General features: G+C 42.9%; 1 protein-coding gene across 1 annotated transcript in view; it reads right to left on the reverse strand.

The window, feature by feature from the left end:
* Positions 1 to 11,878, reverse strand: part of NEDD4 (NEDD4 E3 ubiquitin protein ligase) — a 92,472-nt gene extending 80,594 nt beyond the window's left edge. The window contains exon 1 of the mRNA XM_075273488.1: positions 11,755 to 11,878. Coding sequence (XP_075129589.1) covers positions 11,755 to 11,796 — 42 coding nt within the window. The 5' untranslated portion in view covers positions 11,797 to 11,878. The remainder of the gene's footprint in view (positions 1 to 11,754) is intronic.
* Between the last annotated feature and the right edge of the window lie 1,822 nt (positions 11,879 to 13,700).

Raw genomic sequence — 13,700 nt, forward strand, 5'->3', positions numbered from 1 at the left:
TTGTTAATATGGATTTAAGACTTTTCCTAAATACACTGCTTCAGCAAAACTGCTTTGTTTGTCCACTATCTTAATTCATTCACTTCACTGTTGACACGGCGTTTCTATGGCCCTTGGGATTATCTGCTCAAATGTCAAGTGACGTAGCTGCCTGCTCTCAGGGGGGAGGGGTGGGGCTAAGTGCACGGGAGTGAGCCTGTGTCTGTAGCGGTTCCTGTGTCTACACCACACATGACCTAGCTTCCTGCTCTCAGATAAAGGAGAGGGGAAATGAGTGCTGCTTTCTTATATAAAAGTCTAAATCCTAGTGAGCTAAAGGACCTGGTCCCTCTGCTCACTAGGATTTAGCTTTCTTATATAGAGCAGGCGAAAAGCTAGTGGGCAGAAGGACCTGGTCCCTTAGCCCACTAGGATGTAGCCGACTATATAGAACAAGCTAAATCCAAGTGTTATAGGACCTTTGATGACATCACAGGCCCTTTAGTCGTCCCATAGAATCATGCTATGTGGTGGGCGTGGCTACATGCTAATTTGGGGCAGAGCTAAACTGGAGGCATTCCAACAGTATGGCTTTGCATATGAAACCCTGCCCACCAATGCACATCGAAAACCAGGAAGAAAGAAGTCTTTGCAGCAGCGAAGACTGGTGAGCAAGGGACATGGGAATAATCCTTTAAAAGTGACTTCCCAATGATAGAGCCCCTTTAATATGCAGGTGTTCATGTGGCATATAAAGGTTTTTTGTAGGTTCAACAGTTATCCTTCCTTGGACAACAAAACCTGCTATTCTGCCCATTTCCTAGCTATTATATTCTGGCTTGTCAGTCTCTGATTCTTACATGTGCCCCTTCCTTCCCCAACTCAACTTCAATAACTATTTTACACTTAACATATCCTACTTCCAGGTCTGCTGTTACTTGCTCTCGCCTCTAAGTTCATAGAGGAGAACTTTGAAGGCGTAAGCATAACAGTAAAAACTAACTATAAAGTAGGAATAAGTTTTATAACATGTAAAGATTAAGAACAAATCAAATGTATTGGGACATGTCGAACGCCAAATTCACTCCCATTGCACACGCATATTAAATTCAGCCACTTCGCCATGCAATCTGTCTTTAAGGATTGTTTATAAGTCTCAAAACAAGAAATGGACAGAAAGTAGTAAGTTTTTTTTGTGTTTTTATACTGTCCATTTTTTTCCTGTTTATGCCTTCTGCCATGTGCAGAAAATAAACGGACACAAAACAGACAGTAACTGACGGCTATCAGTTACTGTTTGTTATATGTCCGTTGCCCATAGACCTCAATGGTAAAAACAAAAACTTGCTGTATGTTTTTTTCAAACGGACAGAAAAGTCCTGCACGTAGGATTTTTTTGTCAGCTCGAAAAAAAAAAACAGACATGGTTGTAAATGGACATGAGGACAAGATAAAATCCCATTGAAATTGCAAACGGACCAGCTAGTGTCTGTTGCTGAAGTCTTGTATGGACAATAGCAACAGACACTGCTGAGCGGACACCAATGGTAGAGTGAACGCACCTCCCCCCAAGACTCATCTAAGAACATAACACACCATGCCAAACATATGTAAATAGTAACTCTAAAAAGCTTGCTGAAATTGAGCATGGCAGTGTCATACTGAAGAATGCTAACGTTTCACCAAGTAAGTTTGTGAAATGTCTTCCTTCTTGACCTTCCGATGAACTGTGTTAAGTGTCATTATAGAGAGGAATGGGGTTAAGGATTCACACCAACCTAGTCACAAAGAGGCTTTTTATAAATAGGTGCAGAAGAGATAACCAAGTAATGCAGCACATAGAACATAGAAGTTGCTAACACAACCACAGCGTTCCAAACCTTTGCTGGTGTGAAGATACAAACTTTAAACTGGGAGCTTGGAGTCCTAGACGTCCATTGAAGAGCAGCTGCATGCAAGCCTTATATCACCAAGTACAATGTCAAAAATTAAATGTGAGGAAAAGATACCAGGGGACTCCGCAAGCATTTTCTAGGACGTGACGAAAAACAAATCTTGTTTAGTGAATGCCAGGAGGATGCAAGGCCTGGTTCACATCTGCGTTCAGAAAGTCCACATGGGGACCCCCCTGAATGGAATACCAAATGCATTGGCAGGCAGAAAGCTTACGATAGCACTAAAATGGGGTCTGTGTGCTTTCCGCACAGAGCATGCAGACAGAAAAAGTACTTCTACTTTCAATTCTGCATGACTCATGTGGACAGCACACGGAAAGCACATAGACCCCACTATAGTCTATGGGGTCCATGTGCTTTCACTGCTTGCCAATACGTTCGGTATTCAGTTATGGGGACCCCCCGAACGCAGGTGTGAACCGGACCCTAAAGGTGTTTCCAAAAAAATGTATTTAAATGTGAAGGCAAATATTTTCATTGGGGGGGGGATGTTTATGTTGCAAAGTTTGATATTTTTCTCTAAAAATCTTAGTGGCAACAGTCTTGATAGGTTGACAGTGAAAACTCATAAGATCAGCAACTTCCTACGGTCAAGTATTTTTCACAAACTCAAGAGGTCAGTATTGTGGCCAGATTATGTTTTTGAGCCGTAACAAGCAAGGTGATAACCTGGACACCAAGAAAATCATGACAGTTTCTGATAAAGTTTTTACACTCATGGCAGTTTCCACTGCAACCTAGCGAGACAAGACTGTCACTGTCAACGTGAGAGAAAATTTAAAAGACACCGCAAAAAAAAAAGAGTTTAAATTGTCTATAAATTTAAATATGATTATATTAATGGGAAATGATATAAAGAAAAGTAGACTATATTACCGTATATACTCTAGTATAAGCCGAATTTTTAAGCACAGTTGTGCTGAAAAGCCCCCCTCGAGTCAAGCAAAAAAAAAAAAAAAAAAAAAGTAATGTATAGAATCTCCCATAAAATAGTGAAGAAAAAAAAAAAAAAAAAAAAAAAGCTTTAAAAAAATGAAAATAAATAACAGTTCTAAATCCCTCCTTTCCCTAGAATACATATAGAGTAGAAAATTACTGTGAAACACATACACAACAGGTTTCCCTGTGTCTGACAGTGCCCGGTCTACTGACTATAGGGTATCTGCAGTGCTCCTCTTCTGTCAGGAAGGGGTTAATAGGAGCACTGCAGATACCCTATATTCAGCCAGGCTGAATTCCACGTGGTGGTGGTGGGGAAACCAAAAAAAAAAACCCCAAAAAACCCAGTCCTCAAGCTTGGGGAAGGGCCAGACAGAGAACCAAAACACCCCCTCCCCTTCCCCATCACCTACTGCACCCAAAAACTCCGACCATTTTAATTTTTGAAATTTTCCAGTAACGAGTACACGTGCTCTGTTTGCCCTTTAGCGTAGGGTGCATCCATCTGAGTGTGTGCATATGTGTGGTACTCATGTGGTATTTATGGGGTGATCTTGTGGTGTTTGTATGGAGTATGTCTAGAGTGGTCTGGTGTTTGTGTGGTGTGTTGTGCTTGTGATTTGGTGTCTGTGTGCTGTTTATATGGAGTCTGTGAAATGTGTGTGTTGGTGCAGCCCCTTTAGCAGTGACTCTTTGGCACCGTCGCTATAATCCATCCCTATATCTATTCTATAAGTTATATCATTCATTTGGTGGTAATACACTTAGAGCGCTCGGTGTCTTTGTTTTTATTTATTTTTTTTATAATCCATCCCTGTCAGGCAACTGTTTACCCCTCAGCACTTTCACACTTCCCCATTATATGTATAGGGCCTAACTTCAGGGACCCCAATCTCATGACTGGGGGAGACTAGAGATGTAATGTGCGTAGTATTCTGGTGATTAAAGAATTTACAGACTATAAAGGGGATGTGGCAACAAATCTAATGACCATTTTTGAAGTGACAGTTTTCATATGTGCTAAACAAAAAGAAAGGTGTTGATATGAAGATAGTCTACTTACATAACAGGTTACACCGGACCTAAACCACTAATCCCAGAAAACACAGGTATATCCCAGTCTTACAATGGATTTTACAAAACATGTGCACACTGTCAATAGGTGACATGGGTGCAACTGTAAGGCGTTTATTTTCACTGAAACCTACAATTACTCTACACTCAGGTTGCAAAATGGGCATAAGTCACAACCCAATACAGCCTACAACCCCAACATATATGTCCTGCCACCAATGCCTATCGAGTTTTAAGTCTATAGGTACCCAATACATACACTGTTCCCCACCAGTCAAACACTTAAAGCGGTTGTCCAGGCAAAAATGGACCACCTTTTTAGCATTTAAATTAGCTGGGGCCAGGAGGGGGAAAAAAAAAAAAAACCCAAAACCCCACAAATGCACGGGAGATTTCCAGAGTATTAGGTTCTTCTGGTGGATTCTCCAGGTCTAATCAGCGGCCTCAGGAAGCGGACCCATGATGTCACATGTAGTGACTTTACAAGCCCTTTGCTGATTGTCCTCATCCGTCACAAGACTGCTGAGCCAACCTGCAGCTTTAGCAGAACTCCAGTGCAGAAGATCCCTTTAGGATGTTAATATGCAGCTGTAAAATAATATATATATATATATATATATATATATATATATATATATATATATATATATATGATAATCCTGATAATCCTAACTTCCTTTTCAACCAGTGATCTCTGCAAAAATAATTTTTTTTTTTTTTACATAGAACTGAAACCTTAGTGCCATATGAAAGAGAATCTCTTCTTTCTTGTACCACCAAAAGGCAAGTTTGAACGTTTTATAATGTACAAGAGGGAACGGATGAAGTGACCCTCCCCTAACCTCATTTTCTATACACATTGGGGTTAGTTCACACATGAATAGAGTGTGGTGAAGTTTAGTCCGGGGGGGGGGGGAACACTTCAGGAATTAGGAAGCGGTTTTTGACATTGAGGCCGTTTTTGTTAAAAACCGCCAGGCAGTTTTTCCCTCCAGAACAGTGAATGGACCTTTTAAAAAAAAAGAAAAAAAAGCCACGTCGCGTAAGGGCTCGTTCACATCTGCGGCCCGGCACTCCATACTTAGGTTTCCGTTTCCTGCCTAAAACACAGGCAGGATACGGAAACCTGCAGGAGTCTCTCTCACCCATTCATTTGAATGGGTGAGAGATGTCCGGCCGTGCGCGGCGGTGAGCGTTTTAGGCTCTCCGCCGCGAAACCGGGTTTTATAATCCGGACACAGAGTCGGACATGCAGTACTCTGTGTCCGGATAAAAAAAATCCGGTTTCGCGGCGGAGAGCCTAAAACGCTCACCGCCGCGCACGGCCGGACCCGGTCTATGGTTTCCGTCTTCTGGCATGCAGAAGACGGAAACCATAGAACGGAGACCCCAAACGCAGGTGTGAACCCAGCGTCACTTGTATTGATTGCCTGAGGCGGAATCCGCTTCAAGAAAGGGCAGCTCGATTTTTCTACTAGCGGGAACAAACCGCTAGCAGAAAAAAAGACCGCTAGTGGTCTACACAGACCTCTATTCTGAGGGTGTGGATTTTGAGGAGGATTCAGTGCCAAAATCTGTCCCCTCCTGCCCCATGTGAACAGGGCCTTACACAGCACCATATACAGGAAGGGTCAATGCACAGTTTTTTTGCCACTGATTTTGATGCAGAATCCACCTCAAAATCAGCCTCCCAATAGAACTCTATTGGGAGGCTTTTTTTGGAGGCCGATTTTGAGGCGGATTCAGCATCATAAAAAAAATAAATAAATAAAGTGTGCACTGACCCTTAACATTCAGACAGGGGCAGAAACAGGTCTCAGGGAATCTTGGACAGGAATTATTATTATTATTATTATTATTATTATTTTTTATTTTTTTTTTAAACAAATGTGAAATAAAAACAAAAATAAAGCCCTATATGTCCCTGAAAAAAAAGACGCAAAAATTAGTTGAATGAGACATATGAGAAAAACGTTACAGCCCTCAAAACCGCACATACAAAATAAACCTAAAATGTGTCTAGTCCTGGGCCACAAATTGGCTTGGTACTGAAGTGGTTAAAGAAATAAGGTTTGTTCTCCACTCAGTACATTACCGAGTCTTCATATTAGTTGAAGAGGGGAGGGGATAAACACTCAAATAATTGCTGCGCTAGTTAGTTATGATTCAGTAACCTCCCAAATGCCCCAATCGCTATATTCATAAATTGATAGCGTTGGGTCAGTTCATTACGGTAGTGGGCTGCTCACTGCATCATAGTCACAGTGACTCCTATGCACACTGCCACGGTATCTAGGATTGGTAGTTTCAATAACAGCTTAGAGACTAGAAATAAAAAAAATAAAGTTGATTATTCATACTGATGACCTGTGAGATATCCAACACCTAGGCCCCATACAGATCACTTATACTGGCAGTCACAGTAGTGGATGTGGAGTGCAAGTAGCTACTCCCATTCATATAGTTGAAGCAGTGCTGCAACCCAGTCCATTACATAGCGGACATTCTGAGGAGTAGCTGATTCAGTGTGGAGTCTAGGTGTCAGAAAAATAAAAAAAAAGCTGCATGATATAGCTCATCTCTAATTAAATCTGAAGTTTGTGAAGGGATGGGGCTTCGCTCCCATTCAGTCTAATGATGTAGGAATGGCACTTCATAATGAAGCTTTTCCTGGCGAAATGCACATTGAGGGTAGTACTCTGTGTCCTGGTGGGATTTTTGTCCTAAAAATATTAGGCTTAACTATGCCGGGTGAGATGAGTGGAGCGGAGCACTATTTTATATCATTTACTAAGCTCTTATTCTGCTATTGACAAGGTTATGTTTAAAAAGGAAAAAAAACATAAAAAAAAAACCAAACACTACAGTAATATAGTTGCATTGCTGGAAGATATATGTATAGTCAGATCAAAGGGGCTCTATCAGCAAAATTATGCTGCTAGAGCCCCACATATTTAAAAAGGCTATTCAGGCACCGGTAAAGTTATATTAAACTACCCCGCCTTTTAAAATAAAACCTTAAAACAGAATATGTTCAACTTACCGAACGTGCACAGGGGGGGCTGGCATTCAGGGTCCGACATCTTCAGCCACGCCTCCTCTTCCAGCAATGTCCTGGGGTTCTGTCTAACTCGCGAACTGACTGATAAAAAATGGCACGGGTGCATGCACAGTAGCATGCTGCTTCTACTACTGCACCATTTTTTAGCAATGTCAGTTCGCGAGTTATACGGGACCAGAGAACGTCGCTGGAAGAGGAGGCGTTGCTGAAGACGACTTCTGACCCTGAATGGCCCACCCCCCAGGGCACGTTCAGTGAGTTGAACATAGTCTGTTTTAGGGTTTTACTTTTAAATGGGGGGAGGGGGCAATAGTTTAATATAACTTTATTGGTGCCTGAATAGCCAGGGCTCTACCAGTATGATTTTGCTGATAGAGCTACTTTAAGGATTAGTTTTCCCCATTTCCCACCATTAGTTTTGTACTAGACAAATCTATTTAAATCATATTTATTGGTATTTGTTGTGGCAAAATAGTTGTATTCATTGTTGCATAATCGTACCTAAATTCCACCCCGTGTTTCTCTTTGACCATCTTTTCTTGTATGTATCCTTCCGTCTAGTGTTACTATGTATTAAAAGGGGTAAAGGGATATCATCACTCCTTAGGGAGGGACCACCATTTAGGTGTGTGGAGTTTTATTAAGCCATTTGCGCTCCACTGTGCATCGGAACATGGGAAGAATATGCAAATCTGTCTTCAATGATGTAATTAGGAAGTCAATGCCTCAGTCATGCAGCCCAATAGAGGGCGCTCCCTTTAACATCATGCCTGACCTTCCCAGAGGCCTTTGCTATTGGGTTGCATGACTGAGGCACAGTCTTCCTAATTACAACATGGAAGACAGATTTGCATATCCTCAGAGATAGCCCTCTATTGGGCTGCATAACTGAGGCACTGTCTTCCTAATTACGACATGGAAGACAGATTTGCATATTCTTCCTAAGCATTAAATTTTTTTTTGATGTTTTATGAATTATTTACATGAGTTTATTTTGTATCAGCTGTAGTTCCCCTGTTGAGTAGGTCTTTGTATCGAGTCTGTGAGGACTTTTTGTAACCAAGGTGCTTTATAGTTTGAGGTTACCCAGCTTTCCCTAATACTAAAGAGTCATTGTGGAAATCTTTTGTAGGATTATAGCACAAGTCGGTAGACTTACACAACCAAACATGCATAATATTGCAAGCATATACAAAAGAGTGGAATGATAGCATAACACCACATTTAGCATTCAGCAATTTGGGAAAGTTGGGTGACTTTCCCCGGGGAGCTGTACTAGGTGGTATTGTTGTTACTGTACACTACTGTTCTTATCCATTTCATAGTGTTCATTACCTGGGGGATTCCTACCAACAAAATGGCCACCCTCACTGTATCGACAAAAAGTGCTCACATGCAGTAATGTTAAAGCAGGAAAAACATGGCTGCTGTCAGAAGAACATATTGGTTTTCTAGGTGTTCATGCTTTTAATTCTGGATTTGGATTCTGGGTTCAGGTGTCCTTTAAAATAGGTCACCAATATTCGATTACTGAACAATGAGCGACAACTAGAAAACTAAGCCAGATCTAGTGCCACAAAGCCACTGCACAGTGAAGGGAGCCATGTTCTTCTGGCTCTGTACAGATATCAGCTAGTCGGTTTGCTGGGTGCCATATTACCACCTAGTAATGATGACCTACCCTAAAAATAGGCCAATAATATCGATTCTTTGTGAAACAAAAAAAAAAAAAAAAAAAAAAATCAAATCCGTGCATGACTTCCCATGATGGATGTGTAACAGACATTCACAACGATAGCGTAAAAATCCCCTGACAAAGCAATGGAAACAGGAACTTATAGCAATGAAGTGACAAAACAAACAGCTGCTGAAAGTTTAAGAAATAAATTTCACTGCGATAAGAGCAACTGTACATGAGCGTGCTTATCCTGTTAAGGCTCTGTTTACATCACTCCCATTGTTCTGCTCAGTTGTACAAGCAAAACTAAAGTGACGTTTTTTGTGTCCCCAGTGTACCACCCGTGCTTTTAAAAGGGATTCTATCATTAGAATCCCAGTTTCAGCTAAACCCATGTCGGAATAGCCTTAAGGTTATTCTTCCACTACCTTTAGATGTCTTCATTCCTTAAATATACCAGTTTTTGTCCATATGCTAATTAGTTTTCTCGCAGCACTGTGCTGCAAGAAAACTATCCAGCGCCGCCTTTGCCTCTTTCCTGTTCGGCCACAGGAAAATGGCCAACAGTGCATGTCAGTCAGCCATTTTCCTAGAAATGTTAGAAACTCAAGTGCAAGTGTAAACCAAGTGCAAATTTTCTCCCAACACACCATGTAAACCTGGCCAAAAAGTTTACACACAAACTAATCTTTTCAACTGCAGCTACCTGTGAAGTCAACATGTCAGTCAGACATTTAACCTTATTTTTTGACAGCGTGCAGGTCTCCTCTACTGAGCTGTACACCTAACTGAAACATACGGTATCTCATAGGCCAAAGAACTACTGGAGTAAATACATTCTGACATGGCTGAAGACCCCACCCACAACATTATGCCACAAGACCCCATTTTTAGAAAGTGACACTTGTGATAAAAATTGGGAAATAATCTAGGACAGATTAGGTTTTGTTTTTTTTGTTTTTTGGGGGGGAGGTGTTAAAGTCCTCAGCTAGTTTTGTCTTTGAAAACTGCATCAAAACAGAACATATGAAAGCACCCTCAGACTATAGTGTGACAACCTATTGACCAAGGAAATGGTAACATTCAGGGTGATTTGTTTGTATTTTCAGAGGAATAAGTAGACAGCATAATAGATACCAAAGAAATGATTCTCCAGGACAATGTCTGAGAAATCCAATTATTAACCAAGAGACATAGCAGGAAAAATGGCTGGTCCCGTTCACCAGCTACATTAGGTCTCATACTGAATTCTGAACCACTTATGTCCCAAAATACAGTGGGTAAGATGCAGATATTTTCTCATTTTTTGCCATATTTAACAAGTCCTGCCAACACTTGACAGAAGTTAAATAAAAGTATGCAGGGAACGCCGTCCAGAGCATGTCAAAGTGTTCTTATCTGCTGGTAAAGTGGGAGAGGCTTTCCAGATTCAGAATACAACATATTTCACAAAGTTTTCAGGAAATGTGATAATACTAAGTGAACGGTCACTAATTTTAATGTCCCTTTTTTTAGTCAGGTTGTTTTGTATAAACTTTTCAATAAGAAATCTGTACTTGCTGGCACAATGCTTCCATGTAATCTTCTCACACACCACAACCACGGAGGGGAGTGCGTCAGCAATCAGTGTGGCGAGCCATTAAATGCAGCCACAAACATTACATGAATGGCAGACAAACCTGGCAATTCTAGAAAACCACCTAATGTGCAAGAGAACTGCCTGGTCCTCCCATAACTGAAAGTGTTGGGGAGAAATAGGTAGGTTTTAATTCCCTAAATCTTTTGATCTCAGTGATAAGCTTCCTTCACCCTTCCTTAGTCAAAGCACAAAGCAGTTTCACCCCGGCCAAGCATCTATCTTATCTGCAGGGATACGGAGTTTGCGTTAGCACCAATTGTCAGTCAGAACAAGATTACTGACTCCAGCTTCAAAATAAAGTTAAAATGGGTAGTCCAGGACCTGATGGGAATTGATATCAATGACCTATCCGTAAGGCCCCATTCCAATCAGATGTTTCAGCCACCAGAAGCTGTATACTAGCTATACATCCAGAAGCAGCTCTGCTAGTGAAATGGAGGGAACCTGTGATCCCAAGTGCCACTGCTACACTCTATGGATTAGGAGCTGTATACAGAGCTCCATGCACTAACAGTGGGGCCAGGAACTGCAGCCCCAACCCTATTCACTTGACCAGGAAGAGCGAAGGGGGGGGGACAAAAAAAAAACACCTTCTTGTGTATGAGATTAGTATAGGAAGTGCTTTAGTCCTGGTTATACATTACATGACAGCCTTTTAATATGTTAGAAGCCTTTCTCCTTCACCATCCTCAGCTGCCTTGCTGGGGGTCCCAGTGGACAGTCCCACTATAGGGATTAGCCTGTGCAAACTATTATTGTTTGGATTCATCATACAATCAGAATTATTGAGAGCCCAACCTCTGAAATTGCTCAAGTTATCAAGCCCATGGAGCCCCAATGCAATGTCCGTCTAAACCTGTACAAACCCACTGGGCATGGCACTTGTTTCCCATTCATCCCTATGGAGACTCAGTCCACAGAAGTCTGACACCCACCAGCCATACTAATGTAAGTGGCAGGGAGCAGTGTAAGAATATACACTCATGTGTAACCATAATGCCAGTCTCCAGTGCACTGGTACAGGAGAGCATTTAACATTACCATAGTACCCCCCCCCCCCCCCCCCCATCATCATCAGATGGCAGTACACACAATACAATACACACAACCAGCAATGCCCATCAGAGCAATAGCACTCAGGTCAGGCAGGACATCACTAGGACTCTCTAAAGTCATGCACAAAACTTGTTATTTTCCCGAAACCCCTTCGCTATCTCTAGCCACTGCACACACCACAATACACACCCTGGCAAGCACAAGTCACTGCTGAGCTTACACAACTCAGGCGCACTGGGGTCAGGTGAGCATCTCAGCCAGGGCTCTGCACAGCATCCCGTGTTATACAGCGCAGGCCAGCCAAACACTGAGAGCCGGCTCACAACTCCCAACCAACACATTGCTGATGGAGGAACACTCCCCCCGGCCTTACCTCCGCCTCTGGTAGTCCCAGCACCTCCATGCAGGAGGCCATGGTACTCGCCCCAAGCCCGTCCGGGTGATGCCGCTGTCACTCTGGAGTTTCCGCTCTTGAACTCACCCACTGAGCGCGTTCCCGCCCGACAACCACCTATCGTCATGCACGCTCACGACGCTCTACGTCACGCGATGCTGCGCGTCTTTTGTAATGTCACTGACAGCTGGGGTAGATGAGGTCGCGGATGCTGCGGAGAGCCGGTCCTGTAGAGCGCGGCTCCTATAGAATAACGGGCCCGTCACATATATAGCGCGGCTCCAATAGAATAACGGGCCCATCATATATTACTCGGCTCCTATAGAATAACGGGCGCGTCATATATAGTGCGGCTCCTATAGAATAACGGGCCCGTCATATATAGTGCGGCTCCTATAGAATAACAGGCCGTCACATGTATAGTGTGGCTCCAATAGAATAACGGGCGCGTCATATATAGCTGGGCTCCTATAGAATAACGGGCCCGTCATATATAGCGCGGCTCCAATAGAATAACGGGCCCATCATATATTACTCGGCTCCTATAGAATAACGGGCGCATCATATATAGTGCGGCTCCAATAGAATAACGGGCCCGTCATATATAGCGCGGCTCCTATAGAATAATGGGCCCGTCATATATAGCACGGCTCCTATAGAATAACGGGTCCGTCATATATCGCTCGGCTCCTAGAGAATAACGGGCTGTCACATATATAGTGCGGCTCCTGTAGAATAACGGGCCCGTCATATATAGCTCGGCTCCTATAGAATAACAGGCCCGTCATATATAGTGCGGCTCCAATAGAATAACGGGCGCGTCATATATAGCTGGGCTCCTATAGAATAACAGGCCCGTCATATATAGTGCGGCTCCTATAGAATAACGGGCCCGTCACATATATAGCGCGGCTCCAATAGAATAACGGGCCCATCATATATTACTCGGCTCCTATAGAATAACGGGCGCGTCATATATAGTGCGGCTCCTATAGAATAACGGGCCCGTCATATATAGTGTGGCTCCTATAGAATAACAGGCCGTCACATGTATAGTGTGGCTCCAATAGAATAACGGGCGCGTCATATATAGCTGGGCTCCTATAGAATAACGGGCCCGTCATATATAGCGCGGCTCCAATAGAATAACGGGCCCATCATATATTACTCGGCTCCTATAGAATAACGGGCGCGTCATATATAGTGCGGCTCCAATAGAATAACGGGCCCGTCATATATAGCGCGGCTCCTATAGAATAATGGGCCCGTCATATATAGCACGGCTCCTATAGAATAACGGGTCCGTCATATATCGCTCGGCTCCTAGAGAATAACGGGCTGTCACATATATAGTGCGGCTCCTGTAGAATAACGGGCCCGTCATATATAGCTCGGCTCCTATAGAATAACAGGCCCGTCATATATAGTGCGGCTCCAATAGAATAACGGGCGCATCATATATAGCTGGGCTCCTATAGAATAACGGGCCCGTCATATATAGCTCAGCTCCTATAGAATAACAGGCCCATCATATATCGCTCGGCTCCTAGAGACTAACGGGCCGTCACATATATAGTGCGGCTCCTATAGCATAATGGACCCGTCATATATAGCGCAGCTCCAATAGAATATCGGGCCCGTCATATATAGTGCGGCTCCTATAGAATAACAGGCCGTCACATATATAGTGCGGCTCCTATAGAATAATGGGCCCGTCATGAATAGCGTGGCTCCAATAGAATAATGGGCCCGTCATATATAGCGCGGCTCCTAAAGAATAGCGGGCCCCTCATATATAGCGCAGCTCCTATAGAATAATGACCCGTCATAAATAGCGCGGTTACTAAAGAACAGCGAGCTCATCATATACAGCGCAGCTCCTAAAGAATAGCGAGCCCGTCATGTATAGTATGGTCCCTAAAGAA

Source organism: Leptodactylus fuscus, chromosome 5, assembly GCF_031893055.1.
Source record: "Leptodactylus fuscus isolate aLepFus1 chromosome 5, aLepFus1.hap2, whole genome shotgun sequence".
NCBI lineage: Eukaryota > Metazoa > Chordata > Amphibia > Anura > Leptodactylidae > Leptodactylus > Leptodactylus fuscus.